We start from the raw sequence: 22417 nt of genomic DNA, 5'->3' as shown, positions 1-22417 counted from the left end.
TCTCTGGATCTTTTGGATCCTTTGGCACTCACATCTTGCTCGGTAACATTCACAGATACATCCATATGTAAATAATAGAGACTGTCAATCATGAAACCACGTGCGACTATTTTATTTCTTAAATAAATAGAACAGCAGTCTTTGTCAAATGTAAAAACATGACCTTCCTGTGCTAGACATGAAACAGAAATCAAATTTCTGCTAGCAACAGGTACATAATAACAGTCTCTAAGTATTAAACTAAATCCAGACGGTAGTCGCAGATGGTAGGTGCCCACAGCCACAGCAGCAACTTTTGCCCCGTTGCCAACCCGAAGGGTTACTGCACCTTCCGCCAGCCTTCTACTTTCCTTTAGACCCTGCATGGTAGTGCACAAATGAGCACTAGAACCAGAATCTATAACCCAACTAGAAGTAGAAGAAACCGTTAGATTAGTTTCAATAATGAGCAAGTCTATACCTTCTGAAGGTGTGTCACCTTTCTTGTTCTTCAGGCTCTCGAGGTATGAAGGACAGTTTCTCTTCCAGTGGCCTTCGACATTGCAGTGGAAACATTTTCCTTTGTCGTTAGCCTTTTTCTTTTGAACTTCCTTCTTTGGCTTCTTGTCTTTCTTCTGCTTCTTTGCAGGCTTCTTTTTCTTCCAAGTAGACTTTCTCTTGGAACCAGAAGTCAACTCAGCAGCGAGGACATTGCCCCTTGAACCTTTCAAGGCTCCCTCAGCAGTTACCAACATGTTGATTAGTTCAGTCTTAGTGCATTCAATCTTATTCATGTGGTAGTTTACTATAAACTGACCAAATGAATCAGGAAGTGACTGTAGGATCAAATCCACTTGCAATTCCTTGTGCATGTCCATACCGAGCTTCTCAAGCTCCTCTAGGTCCTTGATCATGGTCAGACCGTGATCATGGACAGACTGCCCCTCGCGCATCTTCGCTTTGAAAAGCCTCTTGGACACTTCAAAACGAGCTGTGCGACTTTGCTCACCATACAACTCTTGCAGGTGTGCCAGTATGTCCCTAGCAGTCTTTATATTTTCATGCTGGCATTGGAGTTCATTAGACATAGATGCCATCATATAGCATTTTACTCTAATGTCATCGTCCAACCACTTTTTATGCATCTCACGCTGAACATCAGTGGGACGTGCTGGTAATGTGGGGATATCTGAATCGAGTATGTAGCCTATCTTCTCACAGTCCAAAACTATTTTGAGATTTCTAAGCCAGTCCTTGTAATTGGTTCCGGTCAGTCGGTTGGTCTCAAGAATACGGGTCAAAGGGTTTGAAGCCGACATTGTATCTGCAGAGAGTAAAGATTCTGGTTAGACTTTTGTACTTGATCCTAATCTGTCCTAAGGTCTTTTAGAACAAATTGTGACTCCCACTATTTTCTCGAATTCCTCACACTCCCCTGGTAGGAAAACGGAAATCCCACACGACTAGGGTTTCTAGTGGGTACTGCGGTCCCACCGATTTACATGCCACCTCACCTAACAGTTATTGGTGACACATAGATGGATGAGTGTACAACTCTTGTACAATGCTTCTCAAGCATGTAGCAGTGTAACTTGGTCTCTAAGCCATGAAAACCTCACCTAACAGTTATTGGTCCCATTTCTTAGTTAAGTCAGACCCACCGTATAACCGTAGGAATAAAGTCGTCATTGGGTCCTCACCTAACAGTTATTGGTGCCCAACCCCACCTTTACCCTACAACATCTCATGTCTATAGAGAGGTCCAGCCCCCCGATGCAACTTGACCACTGTGTCCAGCCGAGACAAGTCAACATCAGAAAGGCCTTAGCAGCTCTACTACAGTGGAAGACCTATTGACTTAATATTGGTTAATCAGGTCTTAGTGTTTGCAACTTGAGCCTTTCATAAGAGGTAATCGAACAATTGGCCAGGTAAGCAGGTGGGAGGCTCCCCTTACTCAGAGAGTAAGGTCCTAATTAAGTAACCACCTTTCATGCTTTCCTAGACACCAATTAGATCAATTAATCTAATATGACTTGCTCATGTCGGTTCACTCTCGACTTGATTGAGGAGGTTTTGATTTAGGTCTCAATTGGGTTTGCTACATCACATGTAGACCTATCTACCCGACTCTCATTCACATCACATGCAAACGGCGCATTGCAGGCAGTTATAATCGCGGCAATAATTAAAGCTAAACTTTAACTAGGTGATGATCATGGATTCTAATTAGGTCGTATTACAAGCACATGCACATCAATTGATCAAGTGGTCTTCAACTCTTGAATTGGTTCCAAGCCTCCTTGATTCGATCCTTGATCAACCCTTGATCCCATCGCCATCAACCGCTTGGATCACCTTTCATCTCATGCCTTTGCTTCAACTTGATCGTTGATGTACATCACATCACAGAAATACAACCAGATGTAAAATAAAAATAAAAATAATTTACATCTCCTTTTAGGAGGCACGCAGGCCTCTCAAAACATCAAATAAGATGCATGCAAGCATCTGAAAAATTACATGACATCGCAGATCACATCGCAGGTCATTACATTTGATACCAAAAGGGGTTGAATCCTATGATCATCACCGTATGCTACAATTATAATTTTCAGATCTGAAACTTAACTGATTATATCATGACATAGGTCGCTGATCATGCTAATCATGATTCTAAACTTTGTAATCCCATTAACAATGCAATTAGAATCATCTTTTTATCACATAAAAATCAGCATGTAAAAATCAGCACCCCTGAAAAATCTGCATGCAGAATTTTTCAGCATGCATGATCATTTAATTTTCAGATCTAATATGCCTTTAGATATTTAATTCTTACCTTAATCTACGAAGCCTAGGCTCTGATACCACTGTTGGGAACCCGCCCATGCCGCTGATATTTCAAAAATTTTTCAGATGGCAGCGGAATCGGCATGCGCGAGTTCGACGTTCATCACATGAACGTTGTTTCGAGACCTTTCGTAATTAGGTAAGAATTAAAACTTTTAAAACTAATAGGAAGATCAAATCTTCACCTTGCGCGGGTAGATGATCACCGCGAATCTGAATTCGTGGTTTTAGGAAGAGGGTTCGCTTGAAGCCGTTCAAACGTCCGGCCTCTACGGGTATCCACACGAAGTAGAGATCCGATCAACGTTTCCTTGTCTCCCCGGGGTGCTAGCTCCCTTGCAGAGACTTCCTTTGATGGCTGATCTCCTCTCTTTCTTTCAACTCTTGAAAGTGCTTGAGAGGAGGAAGAAGAAGGAGGGATGATGAAGAAGAACAAGAACCCTTTGCAGCCTTCTCTTCCTTGCTTGCGTTGGAGCCCAAACAAGAGAAGAAGGATGAGCCGGCAATCCCTTTCTCTCTTCTTGCTGATGGCGGCTGAAAACCCAAGGGGAGGATGGAGGGCGTACGGCACAAGGGAGAGGAAATCCCAATACCCTAGGTGCTGCCCCTTGAGCCCCTTTAAATAGATTGTGGAGCTCCTAACTTTTAGGAGCTCCATACTATTTTCCAAGAGGGGCGCCGGCCCCTCTTACCTTGCCGCACCAAAGAAGAGAAGAAGGAGGGGGCGTACGGCCCTCCTCTTGGTTTGCCCTAATCCTCATCTAATGAGGATTGGGAGGCCCTAATCCGGTTTAGTCCTAATTCGATTAGGCTTAGCCAAATTTGGTTCAATGCATACTAGTCCTAATCCAATTAGGACTTGAATGAACCATGACTCAATTGAACTCTTCAATCCTAATCCAATTAGGAGTCATGTTGATTCATTAGATTATTAATTAATTTAGACTTAAGGAATCCTAATCCAATTAGGATTTATTTAATTTTAGTCCTAATCCAATTAGGACTCTATTTGAATCCGAAGTCCTAATCCAATTAGGATTTCTAGGAATCCTACTCCAAGTAGGAATCTAATTTTAATTCAAAACTCCTAATCTCATTAGGATTGAGGAATCCTATTCCAAGTAGGAATCCCAGTCCTAATCCAATTAGAACTCTAGGTATCCTACCCGAAGTAGGATTCTTGTTTCAAGTCCAATTAATTAATTCCTTTTTCCTTCTTCAACTTTTTATCAATCAAATTGATTTCTTGTGATTCCTAATCACGATTTCAACCATCGGATCGGTCAATACTTCTAGTGTGTGTGACCCCATAGGTTCTATTCTGACTGGTAGTGAGATATATTGTGATCTCTATCACTATATCATTGAAAACTCCTTTCAATGGGTTGGAACGATTCCAACTCAACTCATTAGGGTTTATCGATCATCAAGATAATCCCTATGAGTCCCACCATCCACCAGTGACACCTAGCAGCATGTAGTGGCTACCCAGCAGAATGGAATGATGAACCTCTAGGTGCAGTTAACGTGTGATACAGTCCTACTATCGTGGATCCCTACAGGACGGAGGTCATGGACAACTCGTCAAACCCCATCGTCTGTCATATGTCAAGATTTATTCGACTTGAGTTCGATAGTGGAAAACTCTTTCTCCACTTTACTGCCCTGGCCAAGGTCTTAGAACTCAGTCTAACAAATCACATAGGATCACTCCTCTTCTATCAAGGTCGATAGATTCCTTGTAGGTGCATACCCTACTCCTACAGTGAACCTACTGCAGCCAATCTACACTGCATGGACCCATATGGCTAGAGACCATGTATGTGTGCAGTCAAACTACAATAACCTCACTGTGAGTAGCCGAAGCACCGCAGGTCAAAGGACCAGTCACACTACTGCAACATCAAGTAAGTCACTGACGAGTGGATAGACATCCAAGTGACTTCTTGTCTTGGTCACGCTCAGTACCCTTGTTCTCTAACAAGCACCTGCACTATCACTTCAGTGTCCCTACACTGTGGACTCAAGTCTCGTCCATCCAGAAGGAAAGTGATCTGTGCACTGATCGGATCGATCACCGTCCTCGTGATGATCCATTGATCAGGAGCATTTAGAAATTAATCACCAATGATACATGGCTCAAATTCTCAACTCTTGAGAATATGTATCATCATCTTATTAATTTCTTGGACGATTCATAGACACATAAATAATATGAATGAAAAGATGCCTTTTATTTATTCAATAATAAATAGTCAAGTACAAAATTATGTCCCTAGAATCAACAATGTGTCAGCCAAATTGGCTTCTAGGGCATACATCTAACACCTGTAACAGCCGTACAAGGCGGAGCTCCACTACGCCCTGTCATGGCTGTACCCAGCGCTGCCCCACGACGCCCTGTAACGGCCGTGTCAGTGGCAGCTCCATCGTGCCCCACGATGACGAACCCCCCTGAAAGACCCCCCAGCCTGGTATATATGCAGCTGGGGGGAGGAGGGGGGAAGGGTAAGCAAGAACTTCCAGAGCATTCTCCTACTTGCTACTATTATCTCTCCTTCTCCTCCAATCTTCTCTGACTTGATCGTCGGAGGGCCCCCACTACCCCAGTGGTGGTGCGAGGCTTGCTTGCAGGTTTCCCGGTGGAAGGTGGAGCGCAATCAACACCAACCAAGGCAACTCAAACGGAACCCCGTTCACACCGCTGTGCTAATCGTTCTCGGTTTGGACCACCAGCAACATAAACAATAAAAAGAAAATATAAATTCTGACTAATTAATATTTTTTATCTATTACTTGGATGCGCTTCTAATATAAATCAACAAATACAATGACAGGTAGAATAAACTATTCAAAAATTCTATTTATATGCATATGTTGATCTAGTAATAATCTATCCACAATTTATTTTAACTCAATGTAAAATGATGTCATTATATTAATGATAGAAACTGTAAAGTCATGCTTTAGTAATATTTTAGGAAATATATAATATCACAATTTTTATCAGTAATTAAGTTCATTTAGAACTTTGTTCGTAAGACATGGTAAGAATGTCATCATTTAGTTTTAACAAGCCTATGAACCTTCCCAAAGAGATAAGTGCCAAGCAACTATCTATCACCTATTAACTAGTTCATCTAAAGTACTAAAAATAGGTTATGAAGAATATCAAAATAATTCAAAAAGCAGCTATATGTTTTGACCAATTACCAAAATTAACAATATGACCTACTTCAAGAAATAAATAAGACAAAAAGTTATCTACTTTTTAAATTGCCATATATGCAATAGAAAAGTTAACAAATGCATCTCACGTGCATGTGCAGAAACCAAATATCTTCTCTATGTAAATCTTCCACAATTTCAGTCATTGATCAGACCACTTATTATACTTATTTTTATTTTTTGCTCATAAAAAACATGATCATCAAATTCTAAAATGTTCAGCATTAACAAAAAATTGAGAGTAAAAATATTACACTAGAACCATAAGGGTGCTATGGAAAATTCAAAGAGGCATCTATATTTCTTCTAATTTGTATGTAGTTACTCACACAATCTTTTAGGATGATGATGATGGTAGAGATATTAGTCCTCATAGGGCGCCGAGCTTATCTACTAGTAGGGCCTTGCATGTAATCGCTATTTAATTAAGTTGTTATTAAACAAAAATGAACTTAATTTGCAAGCAAAGTACCTCCTCTCGGCTAGACCTAGAAACAAGAATTTTGTCACATGTGTGGCCCTCATGCACGAAAAAAATCCTCTGATGCACATATAAGAGAAAATTATATAGAGCGAACTTCTTTTTGTTATATATCCTATCATATCCATCTTAAAGTAGTAACTTAAGAGTCAAAGTAGAATATAACTCTATCTACTAATGGAGTCCATTCATCCCATAACTTAAAAAAAATAAAAAATAAAATTACGTGAAGCGTCGTCTGTAAGGCTATTCGCCCATATCCCTCTCTTCTTTTCTTACCATCCATCTATGAGCTCTTTCTCCTCCTCCTCGAGTTTGTTTCTTCTCCTCTAAATCTTCTTCCTCATAAAGGCGTCTGTCTGAAATGTGTATCACTTGACCATGAACTGTGTACTGGTAAACCAAATATTCTGAAAACTATTTATCGATTTGCCTAGAGGTATGTATTAGGTCGTTGTTCGGTATTTGTCAAAGAAGCTTAAAGTATGTATCCGAAACTGGTCGAGTATGTATTACTTGAACATATATTGTATACTAGTAAACATAATATTCTAGAAAATTGTGTATCTATTTGCCTGGACGTGTGTCGATTATTTTGAATGGGTACTTTGGGTCGCTATTGGATATATATTAAAGGAACTCAAAATATATCAGAAACTTGTCAGTTATGTATCACTTAGACATGTACAATATATTGGTGGATATGATATTTTGAAAATTATGTATCAATTTTCTAGATGTGTATCGATTTGCCTAAAAATATATATTGAGTCATTGCTGGGTATGTATCAAAGAAGCCTAAATATTTCAGAATACATTGTATCGATAATCTATCTAGCATGTATCACTTGGATATGTACTATATATTAATAAGCAATGTATTCTGAAAACTATGTATCAATCTGCCTAGAAATAAGTATGAATTGTTAATTGACCAATTTATTATGTGTACATCACCTAGCTAAGTATTGTATATTTGTACATATATTTATGGTACTAGGAAAAAAGAAATTTTATATTTCGAAAGAAAGTTTTTAGGAGAAGAGGAGAAGAATGAAGACTTCACACAGAGAGAGAGAGAGAGAGAGAGAGAGAGAGAGAGGGGGGGGGGGGGGGGGGGGGGACAGCTTGGCGAGAAAGAGCTCGTAGATGACTTTATGGAAAGCACTTTATGTATTTTTTTTTTTTTTTTTTTAAGTCATGGAATGGATGGACTTGAAGTTATGTCCTATTTTGACCCTTCAACTTCTACTTTTAAATCGATGCGATATGATATTTATATAAAAAAAAACCTGCTATGTTCGGTCTCCTTTCATGGGTAAAAACCTTTTCATTCCTCATAAGCTGAAACAGGATCTCATGTACCAAAAAGAATAAAAAACAAAAACAGGATCCGGAAAACCGTGACACGTGTACGCACACTCCGCGATAACCTGCCTTGTGGAGCCAATCGGCATTACGTCGACGCGTCAGCAGTTGTCTCCGCTTCATCTTCCCCTCCTCCCCTCGTTCCTCTATTCACGTAGAACAACATAAGTACTTTTGTCCCCATCCACACTTCCTACACTCCGCGAATAAAAGACACAGGTGGCCAAGCAAAAATCGACCACGATGGCGAGACAATAATTCTTATCTTACTCTTGCGGTATATTCTTATTAATCCGAGGCTTCGCGGTCTTTATATACATGTTGACTCCATTTGGCCCATAACGCTCTTTCCCCCTTCTCCGTGGATTCGAACGGTTTCAGAGGAGCGAATCGGATTTTCCGGCGACGAAATCGGAGTCTCATTTCTCCGTCGGAATCTGGCCTTTGTATCGGCTTTTGGCGCGTATCGGCCCGCCGGAGGTCCGGCTCTCTCCGATCCCCCGACCCCGTTCGTTTCTGACCACACCCGTCCCCATGCCTCCGATTTCTTGACAGCCAAAGAGAACGATCACCGATCGGTCGTTGTTCTTCTTGATTCCCGTTTCGATCAAACCAAACGGCGACGGTTAGCATCTCGGACGATGACGTCGAGACATCGCCGGATTTGAGCCGCAAGGATCGGATCGGACGGCAGGAAGGATGGCGAGGAAGAAGGCCCACCGCTCTCCGCCCCCGGCTCAACCGGAGACCAGGTGCCGGGTGGGGATCGCTGCCGTCCCCGCGGCGGTAACGCCGGCCCTCCGGCAGCCGGTGATCCTCAAGGAGCCGGCGAAGCCATCGCCAAGGCTGGCAGAGGTCGCCGGCGGGACGGCGGCGGGGTGCGCGGCGGTGTGCTGCTGCTGCCCCTGCGGGCTGTTGAACCTCCTGGTGTTCACGGTGGTGCGGCTGCCGGCGGGGCTCTGCCAGAGGGCGCTGAAGGCGAGGGCGAAGCGGCGGGCCGTGATCAAGAGGCGTAAGGCAGGGCAGCTCGGCCTGAATTCTGCCGGAGGGGAGGGGGAGGAGGAGGAGGGGTTGGGGCTCCACGGGGCAGTGGTGGCGGTGGCGGTGGCGGGGGAGGCGTGGCCGGCGAAGCCGCCTTCGGAGGAGGTGACGGAGATGGAGAAGGAGATGTGGGCCAAGTTCTACAGCGCGGGCTTTTGGCGGAGCCCGTCCCAAAGAGAAGAGGTGGAGGAACGGCAAGACCGTTACGGTAACGGCATCGGTGACGGTCTCTCTCCGTCTCTGATTCTCCACAGTAAAAGTTAAAAGGCGGTGTCTTTCTTTTGCTTGCTCCCTCTTTTCTCTTGTTTTTAGCTTCCTGGAGCTTGGATTTTTACTGTTCGGCTCGTGACTGCTGCATTTCGGAGAGAAACGGTTCGACTTCGTGGAGGTGATGATGGTGATGGCAGTCGGCTCTGGCTGTGCAGAGTAAGGGGAGGTTTGGAATATGTGTCTCTTGGTGTTAGATTAAACTATTGCTTAACCTCTTTTATCTTTATGCTTTGTGTATATATCTTATGTGGAAGAATGGATGGAGTAATTAGGTTTAAGTCATAGATTATGCCCGGATAATGATGATGTTTGGGTGGTGGACTTGAACACCTGGTTCTGCTGTTGTGTGGGTGGGGATTGGAATGGGGTCACTATGAATTATTTGGTTCATGATCAGTCAAAATTTTTTGATTTCTCTGGTAAGGTTATTTTACGTGAAAGTCGTCTGAATCTTTGTCGAGCTCAGCTTTATTACTTGTGGTTGGCTTTGGTTTTTGGATTTTGTGCTGCTGTGGATTTAAAATGGTGTTAGCTCGGCGCACTCATCTCTTTCTTTAGACTCTCTTTTGGTGGTCTTTGTTTCCTGCCATGTGTAGGTTTTAGAGTTTCCTCTAGGCATATTTGGTTGGAGAAAGTTAGGCTCAAAAATGAAAATGAGAATAAGTGACTTTCATTTTAGCTATTTGGTTGGAGAAGTTCTATTTTCATAAAATAGGAATGCCCTAATTTCTAAAAATTCAATCTGGACTCTCACCTAGTATTTATTCCATTATGGTTCCGATTCTGAATCCATTCATGAACAAAACGTATCAGAAAATATGACCATTCTGATTTCGATTTTGGCAATCAACCAGCTACACTCTATTCTGATTTTGATTTTGGTCGTCAACCAACCGCATGCACCCTAAGTTTTTTTTAAGAAAAACCATCCGGAATAAAAAAGAAGGGAAAATAGAAGCTAGTGAGAAAAGTCGATAAACAGTCAATGGTTGTAGAAGCTGTTACATATACATGATAATGTGATAAACTGTTGAATGATATTTGTACTTAGATTTTTATGGTTGTGACATAGGAGGATGTTAGGAACGGTTCTGGTTTCAGATATGATTTCCTTTTTCAATGACAGAGAGATGCAATGTTTGCTTGACTTGGTAGATGTTTAGTTTACAAACATTTTTTTTTTTTTGACCAAATCAGTCAAGCTGGAGACTTCTTACAAATTTCTTCCAAGAAAAAGTTGGAAAACGCCATCCAGTGACAGGCTTGATTCGCAGCCGGCCGAGAAGTCTCCAGAAATCAGGAATAAAAAGAGATTGGTTCTGGCTAGGAGTGGGGTTGAGGGTCTACATCAGTTGTGATCACCAGTTCGTTTCCTGAATTTATTTGGGCAGGACTTTTCCTGAAGGGTTTAGAAAAACCACATCCATGTGTTTGTGTAAAAAAGTTTGTTTTGTGATGAAATCATGGTTGGTATAAATCATTTCATCTGTCTGTGTCAGCTGAAGCCCTTTCATATGTCAGGGAACCCTTGTGAAACAGCTTGCTAGTGTTGAAATCTTAAAGAATAGAGAGAGACTAAGCTATATTCAAGTGGACCTCTATTTAAATTCAATCAAACTTAGATTAAATGATAAAAGTTCAATAACAATGATTCAAGCTGTTAGATGTAATCTGTTATTTTTGAATTGCTTACGTACCAAAAATCATATGTTTCTGTAGAGAAAGAGATTTTAGAGATCTATTTCAATAAAAATCTCTTTTATTTCATATTTATAAGATGGCCCTTGCATTGTTTCAGTAATTTTCACCTGGCTTTTTTGTGTTAAGTGTGACAAATATTTATACGCCTTGACTATCTCTTGTAGTGGTTCAATAAACCAATACGGAGGAGGACATGCATGGGCTCACGTTTCAACTGACTTTCCAGCATTTTTTTTGGGTCAACTATCACTTTACATTTCTAAATAACACCACCCAATCATAGCCTGGTGGAGGCAAGCATCTGCTCATACCTTCACTTTAACCCCATTTCCAAGCAGTAAAGAAAACAAAAGCATGAAAGGGAGTGAGGCACAGGGCTCACGTTCTGCTAATAGATGTGAAGGGCTGCTAGTCTTTTAACCAATAAAAGACTTTGGCTCTGAATTTATTGTGGTGCTCCCATGTACAATAGAATTGGCGAAGGGAAAGTTGTGCAAAGACACACAAAGCATCACTGGCTTGAGCCGCAGGCAAAAATGGGGGGTTCTATATACACCCCCCCTATTGCTAAGGACACCCCCCAAAAACCAAAAAAAAAAAATGCCCAAACTAACCTTTAGTGTAATTACCATATTGCCCTTGAAATTTTCTCAGTACACCCCCCCCTTCCTCCTCCTCCGTTTCGTTTTGAAAAGAAAAAAAAAACACCCCTCAAACCCCCCTTAAACCCCTCGATCCATTTACATCGTTTAGGCGATCTTTGAACGAGATTTAAGCCCCATTCGAAGCATGGACAAGCAACTAGTGATTTGGGACGAAGAATCGGCCGCAAAGGTACGTGTTCCACCTTGTTTCGAAATTTTTTTTTTTCACGGTTCGTGCTCCGTTCGGCACTGGATCGCCGAACAAAAGGCTTCTGTTCGGCTGAACAGTGCCGAAACTAAGCTTCTGAACAGTGCCGAAACAAAAGGCAACCCTCAACCGAACTCTTCTGTTCGGCTGCACAGTGCCGAACAGAAGGCTTCTGTCCGGCACTGTGCAGCCGAACAGAAGGGTTCTGTCCGGCTCTGTGCAGCCGAATAGAATGCCGGCGACGAGAGGGAGAAGGGGGAACGGGGGGGTTTTGGGCGTTGGCGAGGTGCTTTGGGCGGAACAGTTCAAAGGGAGACGGAGGGGGTTTGGCCGCTGGCGAGGTGCTTGAGGCGAGGTTTTTTGGGCGGAAGGGAGAAGCCGGCGGGTGTTTTGGAGGGGAAGAGCGGGGTGGGGGGGGTTTGGGGGGTGTAGAGAGCAATTTAGGTGAGGGGGTGGGGAGAGTGGGGGGTAATTTAGGAATTTTTAATTTTTTAGGGGTGTCCTTAGCAAATGGGGGGGTGTAGAGAGTATTTAATTTTTTTTTAATTTTTGGGGGGTGTCCTGAGCAATAGGGGGGTGTATATAGAACCACCCGGCAAAAATAGGAAGACATGGGAAGTAAAAATGTGAAAATGTGATCCCAAAGTGGTGAAAGCCTCATGCACTTGAACAACCTTTTTTTCTTTTTTCTTTTTTATCATGTAGCAAATGCCATGATTGGCTAGTAATTGCCCCACATCACAAAATTATGGAATTTTGGTTCTCAGAAATTTATTCATATATAACCATCTAGGTTACCGTTTTTAGATAAGAATGGACTATTCCTTTTCACAAAATTTTTTGAGTGGACATCTTAGCCATATCTTTTGACGAATTAAAATTTTATGGAGTCTATCTTTCTCTAAATTACAACAAAATATCAGAAAATAATATACACTAACTGTTTCCTAAATCCTAAGGTTTACTTTCTAATCTATAAAAAGGCTTGCAAGAAAGTCCTACAAGGAGAAGGAATGGAGGCTTTCTAAATACCCCATAGTCTAGTTATTTGCCTACTCTAGTATTCCTATCCCTATTTTCTATTTTTCTTTACTACTAACTTTTCAAACAATTTTCTATCAAATGAAGGAAAAGAAAAGAAGAAGAGTGCTTAGACCAAGAACTTATGGTTTTGTAGCTTTCATTTTCCATATTTCTCTTTTTTTCCCCTAGCTTTTTTTCTTGGTTCTGAAATTTGTGGTGCACACTATGAAGAAAGAGATTATTCCCACTTATTCTAGTACTTGTTCTGTTAGTCCTTATTCCTTTTTTTTTTTTGATGATTTATTGATTCCTATACATTTTTTCACTTTCATTTTATAACTTATGTTAATTAAATCAAAGTTACTAGCGATATGAATTGATTAAATATCTATCGTGCTCCTTAAATTTTGGAAAATGTAATTATGATTTTAAATAAGCTTAATAAAATAATGGAAATTATGGGTGTAATATTGTATATACACTCACTTGCACACACTTACAAATAACTTTTCTGGAGATTTAAAATCTTAAAGGAAAATACTAATCTAGGCTACGTTTGAAATAATTACTTGAAATTATGAATTCTCCTCAAATAAGTTTGCCTCATCTTGAGCAGAATCCCAGCTCCGCCACTACATCCATCATCTATCTTATCTTTGGTTAAATCCATCTCATCCTTTATAACACAGAGGGTGCACATAGCAATCACTATTTTTACAGATATATTAGGATGCTTTTTGATGGTTCACAATGGTCCTTCTGAATGCTAAGAATATAGCTAGTAGTGAACACCTTTTCAAAGTCCAAAGCCCTCATCTCCTGCCCATAACATTCGACTTTGAGGGGATCGATGAGGAGTTCAATCTCCACCATGCTTCACAGGTAGGGAGATGCCCCTGTCTCTAGCCTTTTTGGAAAAGATGAATAACCTCAGTGGCACTATTAGACAGGATGTTGACCTTAATAAGAGCCTTTATAACCTCTAGAATTGCAAGGGCGGCCCTCTGTTAGAAGCAGGGAATGCCCTAAAAGCTATGTGGTTATTCAGCTTAGGAACAAGTTGAAATATTATAGATGTCTCTTTTATACACACACTCATAAATAGCACTGAGTCGTGCCATATGTTGTCCTTAAAGCTAGAAGAGTTTGCAAGTGTCTTCAAGGAGAACTGTATCATTCTGGATACTTGAATATTATTCACAACTATTGGTGGGGTTGAGCATGGCACTCATATAGCTGCCATTATATACAATATCCAATATCAAATTAGAAAGACTATTTTCTTGTAGACAACAAAGTAATTGACTTTGTATTGGCTTAATGGGTATATTTCATAAAATTTTCTAGTGTCTGCACATGATCCAAGGCTTCAATGGGCCATGAGATCCAAGACAACTATGAGTTTGACAATGCGGTGATTTTTCATAGTTAATCTAGGATAAAGAAAGGTGGAGGGATTGAATTGCATGATAGTGTTGTGTATGAAGAGGGACTCTTCTGTCCATTCATCTACCAAGGATTGGCATGATTATACACTTTATATATAGAAAGGTTGGTCGACCTTGCTTGATTGTGATAATGGCACACCAAGCAAGTAAGATAGGATATGGTAGATTAGAAAGTCAAGTCGACCTCGAAGTCCCACACTTATCCATCACCACCAAATTAAAGCTCAATTTAATTGAGCAAGTGAATCACACCCTTGGTATAAGATTTGGTTTATATGGCTTGACCTTTTGAACTAGGACCTCGACTTACCCTGCATTAGGGTTTACTAAAATAGACAGTTCTTAGAGTTACTAGATAATCGAGTTCTTCTAGAAGCCCTAGGGACTACCAATCATGCCTAGATTTTTCTAAATGGCTGCTAACTACTAGACTTATCCCCAGCTAGCCCTAGGAACTAGGATTCTATTCTAGTGGCTGCCACATGCCTTGGGATTACTAAGGTGACTGCACAAGAGTTTCTACGCTAGGGAAGCAACTTTTGTTATTATAAATAGGACAAGGAGTTCAACATTTGAAGCATGCAAGAGAAATTAGTGCCATAGTTAGGGGAGTCCAAGAGAGGGTGCAAATACACTAGCATGCCTCCTAAAAAAGAGAGATGACATGGAGAGAAAGAAGAAGGGCAGATTAAGACGATGAGACTACCGAATAATTTTTGTAGGGAATACGATGTGCAAGTAATCCATGTGGTGCATAAAGACCCCTATATTCATTTTCTTTATCACATTTTTGTGTTCTTCTATTTTCTTTTGTAGGTATGTATCTCTCTTACTAGGCATACAATGCATGATTTAATGGTGATTTACTGAAAAAGAGCGATCCTATTTATTCTATTGTTATTATTCTACTGCATAACACCATGCTGGACCAATTTTATATTCTTCACCATCGCTATCGCAATGTTGACAATGATGGCAGCAGCCACTATGTGCAAGGTTAGGAGGCACTTTTACAAGAATTATGATCAAATACTGCCTCTTGCTATCTCTATAGGTTACTCTCGTTATCATTATTATTAGTTTTGTTAAAGAAGGATATATACTTTGAGCTTTTAAATTATGAAAACTTTTCAGGGATTTATTGTTACCCAATTAGATTATGTTGAAACTATACTTAAAATATTCAATTATTATGAATACAAACTAACTTATACTCCTTTAATTGATAATAGTAAAGGAATTTGTACCTCAGGATTTTACAAAAATGAGGTTGTGAGGGGAACAATAGAGTGGCTATCTATGTTTTATTTGGAGGAAAAACATGGAAAATCCAACACTAGATGAAAAATGAAATGATGCTCTTTTGACTTTTAGTAGTCTCCAATGAAAAGTTAGTAAAGTTTTCAATCATGGTTGGGGAAGGAAAACCTCCTTAGACATCCCAAACAAAATGAGTCTCTATTACTAATCCTTTAGGTTTCCTTTTCTAACTTTTCTAATGTTAAAAGTATGGAAAAAAGCTAAACAAAAAGAAAACATCTAATTCTTTTGAGGAAAAAAGAAAACAACTAATTAAACATATGAATGTGATGTGTGTAATGGTATGAAGTTTATTTCTTTTGGATTGGATCCTTAGACCATATAAGCTCCCACCAACCACTTTATGTTCTCAAAAAATGAGACAGAAGCTTTATAACAAAAATATGAACTAAACTTTAGCTTGCATACAAAATATAAAAATCATATGACTAGGTGCACATGAAAGTAAGCAAGTAAATAAAAAAAGTAATATAAATAGAAAAAAGTAAGCCACAAGACAAGTAAAGAAAAATTAGCTAACAAGTTACTAAGTTAGGTAGGTTAGTTAACAAATTAACAAACTTTCATTGAAGCAAGTACATAAACAAGTAAATAAAGCAAAAGGAAAGGAAAGGAAAGTAAGCACGAATGGAGATGAGAGAAAGGGTGAGAGATGTAGGAGCCCTTACTGTTGGTAGTGGTTCTAAAGAAAGATCTCTCTTTGCTTGAAAGAAAACTCCTACCTTAAAGGCTAGGGGTCTCCCCAGGGCTCAATAGGTTGGACTTTGACTCATAGATGGTACTTCCTTCTAATTGAATAAGTTACATATTTGGACTAATGAAATATAAAGGCGGGGATGGGTATCCTAAGACTCTATGGTCTTGATGCCTTAATTAAGGCTAAGATTTTCTAAGGCTACTAAGAGATGGGTTTAGGAAGGGAATAGAACTAGCACTAGAAATTTGGGCACTTGTTTGCTCAGTTTTCTTTGAATCTTGGGTTGAAGTCACTACTTATATGAAGGTTTATTTGAGGAAAGGCTAGGATGCATTTCTAGGACTTTGTTTTACTAGACTAAAGGTGCAAGCAACTTGATAGAGGCTACTTAAGCTGATGCAAGTGATGAGACTAGTAGAGGATGAGTTGGAGAGTATATATCATGCATCTAGAATCCACTTATTTGAAATGAATGGAGGAGAGGTCATGGGAGTTTGTTAGGTGCACCTAGTAAGTCTAAATGGTTGAGTTGAGGTGTGAGCTTAGCGCATGCAAATTGTCTCCTCAATAGAGTTAACTTATTAAATTTAGAAAGCTAGCATGGGCTAAATATAATGAGGAGTAGCTTGGATATATAAGAAAAGATAAAAAATGAAGTTGCTAGGGGTTGGCTAATGATTGGGGTAATTTATTTTCCAAGGCTCAGTTGATGTAAAATAAATAATGCTAAGTCCAGTTGAGCTTTAGATTAGGCTTAGATATATGAATGACTTGAGTTGCCAAGGCATCAGTTGGGCAGTTATGATTGCCTAAATGATTTAGTTATAAATTGGGCTTGGGTTGGTCATGGTTTAGGTTGCCCACATGGGTCAGAAAGATTAGATTTTGGTTAAATCTATCCAAGAAAAAATTATTGGATTGAGGGGAAGAACAAGAGGGGATTTAGGATATCTATAGAGCTGGCCTAGGTAACTTTAATAATTGTTCTTGTAATTGTATAGCAACATGCAAAATATTATAAACTTATTATCTCCTTTGACCTAACAAACTAAGAAATTTGAAATTTATAACTCTATTGTTAATGTAATGAGCAAAGATATGAAGGAATATATTAACTTATTCATCTATATTCATGTTTGTTTTATTCTTTTAATTATCCTATGGTGCTAAACATGTAACATAATTTATTAGAACATATATTTGTCTATCCTAAGTTGTTCAAGGAAGTGACATCATTATCATATAATAGATGGTTAAGAAACTAATCTTTGGCAAAACCTTGCCTACAAAACATGCTTTTGGTAATGTGATTAAATAATAAAATGAAGCAAGAATAAAATGATTAAATAAGAAACAAGAAATATATGAGCTTTCTAAATCATGATAGCTTTTTGATGCATAAGTAACATAACTAGATGACAAAATGAGAAAATATAGAATGTAAGGTTTTTAAATCATTTATATACGGAGATGCTTCAATACCTCTCAAATTTTTTGGCCATCCATATATATGAAATGAACAACCCAAATTATTTCTCTAAACAGGTCGATACATGACTTGTCACCTTAAGTACCGATAAAGAGTGATGACTAGATTGTAATTAGCTTAAAATCAGGTGGTTTTGTTATATAGGTCTCATGAAAAATTCCCAAAGCTCCATGTCTCCTCATACACTTGTCCTCTCAACCACTATAGCCCATGACACTTTCTTATGAAGTGGAAATTATTCGGATGTCATTCCATAATGTCATGGCCTACAATAGATTTCTAGGGAGGGGGATAGATCCATGGCTAAAGCTAGCAATGCTAACAAGCATTGAGGGCAAAATGGGCGAGAATGCAAGATGAAATGAGAGAAAGGATTCCTATTTGAATTCTATTATAAGGATCAATTTTTGATATCTTCTAAATTCATGGTCAACGTTGATATTTAACATAAAAAAAGTATCAAAATGAATCTCTTTATGCATTTATCTCTTAATATATATGAAGAGAACTCTAAAATAATCCTTGATCACTCAATTATCTCTAAAATAATCCTTGATCACTTTAATGGCACTTGTCTTATTATCTAAATATGTATATTTTGAACAAGAAAGAAGGAAACACCAACTTATGTAGGAAATCTAGATATGATCTATGCTATCTAAACTAGGATTAATGTTTTCATTTGAGAATGAAGGAAAGAAATATGCCAACATTGTACCCCACACCAACAACCTCTATTTCTGAATTAGAATGCTACACCACACGTCCATAGTATGTAATATATCTTTCAAATTAGATGCACATAATCTATTCTCAAATCAGATTTGAAGAATCATTGTCAGAGTTTTGATATGAAAAGACCGAGAGCAATAGAGATAGATAGCCTCTTGGACATTCCAAACAATATACTTTTCATCTCTCTTCCATCCTAATTTCCACTTGCAACATTATATGAAAATAAATATGACAGAAGCAAGTAAAAAAAGCAAGCACTACAACAAAAATGACTTTTGACGGCAATTTTTTTCTGCATTTCTTATTATATACTGTTAAAAATCTTTTCTTTTTCTATGTTATAGTGCAATCGGGTCGAGGAGCACCCCTTCAACAAGCATCACCGAGCCAAGTGTCTCAATTTCAATCTACTTCAACTCTGAGCCAAGGAGCGCCACTTTAGCAACCATCTTTCTATTCTACTCACTTAGGATCGCTACAATCATTGAGATCTTTATAGCCCCCACCTCTCAAGTTCATTTTGCTTCAACTCCGAGGCAAGAAATTCATCCAGGAAGGGCCAAGGAGCCCACCTTTGTGTCAAAACTCTTTTTTCAGCCTACTTCATCTTTTCTGAGCTAAAGAGCTCATTTAGGGTCATTCCAATCTTTCGGTCAATCAGCCCCGTCTTTTCAGTTTACATCTTCAGTAGTTTAACCGGGTAAAGTAACCCCATCTTTTCCTATCCACGAGAAGGGGAATGATCTGATTACTTGTCAGCTAACTCGTGTCTCCCCACACCTTGTTCTCCTACCTAGTCGGAAGGCAAGGTAGCCCTAAGCCTATACAGGTAAGGAGCATGCATCCGGGTGGCTTCTTCCGTTCTCTGGAATCACGAATGCCTGCATTGACGTGTCTGCTTGCCTATTGTCTTTATTTCAAATAGAATCGATGTACTTTCTTATTTATTTATTTTTATTTTTCTTTTTTTATATATTTATGGTCACATCGAGGATGGAATCTTTGCAATACTAAACTGAGGAGACTACTGCGTTTGGAAAAGCTTGATTGCCTAGTCCTCGTGTTGCCCTCTAGATTGCTCGTAAAAAAAGTATGTTGGGATGGCTGATGGCCTTTGACTGGATAGCAGAGCAGTTTTCTATAATTCCATGGGTGAAGCCACTAAAACACGAATCTATAAAAAAATTAGAATCACAAAAACCATTTTTTCTTTTTAGGCAAGTCAGTCGTCTACTCTGCGACTACATCTATCATACCAATAACATCAATGTCCACACTCAGTGTTGGGGACAAGTTGAATGGTGCCGTATACAATGGAAGTCAAGGATGGAATTCTTGCTAGAGCAATTGAACCTATGGACGATTGTCAATGAGATAGAAAAGTGGAATTAGTTAGCTAGGCAATGAAAGAGAAATAGGATTGTTGTCGAGCTTTGCATGGATAGGGCAGAGCATCATCTCAAAGTTGAAGAGTGGGGTAGGGTTTGAGCCCTAGTCAGGCTAGTCAAGCGCTACTTCTAAAATGATATAGTTAGTCATCTTGCTCTCATCCATGTATCAATGTTAGGTTGGCCCAGAATTGTTGGGGCTTGGCTAAAGAATGAAGCAATTAGTTATCGAACCTTTCTTGCAATAGGGCTGTGTGGAATAGGCTTAAATGCATGCTCAATCAAATAGTAGGTGGAGATGAGAATCGGGATACTGTTGGGAACCCGCCCATGCCGCTGATATTTCAAACATTAAATCAGATGGCAGCGGAATTGGCATGCACGGGTTCGACGTTCATCGCATGAACGTTGTTTCGAGACCTTTCGTAATTAGGTAAGAATTAAAACTTTTAAAACTATTAGGAAGATCAAATCTTCACCTTGCGCGGGTAGATGATCACCGCAAATCTAAATTCGTGGTTTTGGAAGAGGGTTCGCTTGAAGCCGTTCAAATGTCCGGCCTCTACGGGTATCCACACGAAGTAGAGGACCGTTCAATGTTTCCTTGTCTCCCCGGGGTGCTAGCTCCCTTGCAGAGACTTCCTTCGATGGCTGATCTCCTCTCTTTCTTCCAACTCTTGAAAGTGCTTGAGAGGGGGAAGAAGAAGGATGAAGAAGAGGAAGAAGATGAGCCCCTGCACAGCCTTCTTCTGTTGCTTGCGTTTGATGAAGAAAAGGAAGAGGAGGAGGCCGCCAACACTTGGAGGTTTCTTCCCTTGCTTGCGGCTGCAACTAAGAGGGAGGAAGAGGGTGGCCACGGCACAAGAGGAAGAGGACTCCAATGCCCTAGGGCGCCGGCCTCATGGTGCCTTTTATAGCCATCAAGGGCTCCTCCAAAGTAGGAGCCCTAGATGGTTTTCCAAAGAGAGAAGGGGGGCGCCGGCCCCTCTCTTCATGCCGCACACAAGGAGAGGAGGAGGGGCGTGATCCCTCCTTCTTGTGATGCCCTAATCCTCTTCCAAAGAGGATTAGGTGCCTCTCTTATGGTTTAATCCCAATCCAATTAGGATTAGCCAAATTGGGTTCAATCTATGCTAGTCCTAATCCAATTAGGACTTGAATGAACCATGACTCAATTGAACTCTTCAATCCTAATCCAATTAGGAGTCATGTTGATTCATTAGATTAATAATTAATTAGGACTTAAGGAATCCTAATCCAATTAGGATTTGTTTAATTCTAGTCCTAATCCAATTAGGACTCTAATTGAATCCAAAGTCCTAATCCAATTAGGATTTCTAGGAATCCTACTCCAAGTAGGAATCCAATTTTGATTCAAATCTCCTAATCTCATTAGGATTGAGGAATCCTATTCCAAATAGGAATCCCAGTCCTACTCCAACTAGGATTCCCAGTCCTAATCCAATTGGGACTCTAGGAATCCTATCCGAAGTAGGACTCTTGTTTTAAGTCCAATTAATTAATTCCCTTTGTTCCTTCTTCAACTTCTTATCAATCAAATTGATTACTCGTGATTCCTAATCACGATTTCAACCATCGGATCGGTCAATACTTCTAGTGTGTGTGACCCCATAGGTTCTATTCTGACTGGTAGTGAGATATATTGTGATCTCTATCACTATATCATTGAAAACTCCTTTCAATGGGTTGGAACGGTTCCAACTCAACTCATTAGGGTTTATCAATCATCGAGATAATCCCTATGAGTCCCACCATCCACCAGTGACACCTAGCAGCATGTAGTGGCTACCTAGCAGAATGGAATGATGAACCTCTAGGTGCAGTTAACGTGTGATACAATCCTACTATCGTGGATCCCTACAGGACGGAGGTCATGGACAACTCGTCAAACCCCATCGTCTGTCATATGTCAAGATTTATTCGACTTGAGTTCGATGGTGGAAAACTCTTTTTCCACTTTATATTACTGCCCTGGCCAAGGTCTTAGAACTCAGTCTAACAAATCACATAGGATCACTCCTCTCCTATCAAGGTCGATAGATTCCTTATAGGTGCATACCCTACTCCTACAGTGAACCTACTGCAGCCAATCTACACTGCATGGACCCATATGGCTAGAGACCATGTATTTGTGCAGTCAAACTACAATAACCTCACTGTGAGTAGCCGAAGCACCGCAGGTCAAAGGATCAGTCACACTACTGCAACATCAAGCAAGTCACTGACGAGTGGATAGACATCCAAGTGACTTCTTGTCTTGGTCACGCTCAGTACCCTTGTTCTCTAACAAGCACCTGCACTATCACTTCAGTGTCCCTACACTGTGGACTCAAGTCTCGTCCATCCAGAAGGAAAGTGATCTGTGCACTGATCGGATCGATCACCGTCCTCGTGATGATCCATTGATCAGGAGCATTTAGAAATTAATCACCAATGATACATGGCTCAAATTCTCAACTCTTGAGAATATGTATCATCATCTTATTAATTTCTTGGACGATTCATAGACACATAAACAATATG

General features: G+C 40.0%; 1 protein-coding gene across 1 annotated transcript; it reads left to right on the top strand.

Moving 5' to 3' along the window:
- The first annotated feature begins 8257 nt into the window (after positions 1-8257).
- Positions 8258-9446, top strand: LOC113461442 (uncharacterized). The gene has a single exon (XM_026801510.4). The coding sequence runs from the start codon at positions 8609-8611 to the stop codon at positions 9212-9214; it is 606 nt and encodes a 201-aa protein (XP_026657311.4). The 5' UTR covers positions 8258-8608; the 3' UTR covers positions 9215-9446.
- The last annotated feature ends 12971 nt before the right edge of the window (positions 9447-22417 follow it).

The sequence above is a fragment of the Phoenix dactylifera genome, chromosome 1 (genome assembly GCF_051530095.1).
Source record: "Phoenix dactylifera cultivar Ajwa chromosome 1, Ajwa_hap1_PhDact_Kaust_v1.1, whole genome shotgun sequence".
Classification (NCBI taxonomy): Eukaryota; Viridiplantae; Streptophyta; class Magnoliopsida; order Arecales; family Arecaceae; genus Phoenix; species Phoenix dactylifera.
The sequence above is the reverse complement of the archived record's forward strand: the minus strand, read 5'-3'. Positions and strand labels throughout refer to the sequence as shown.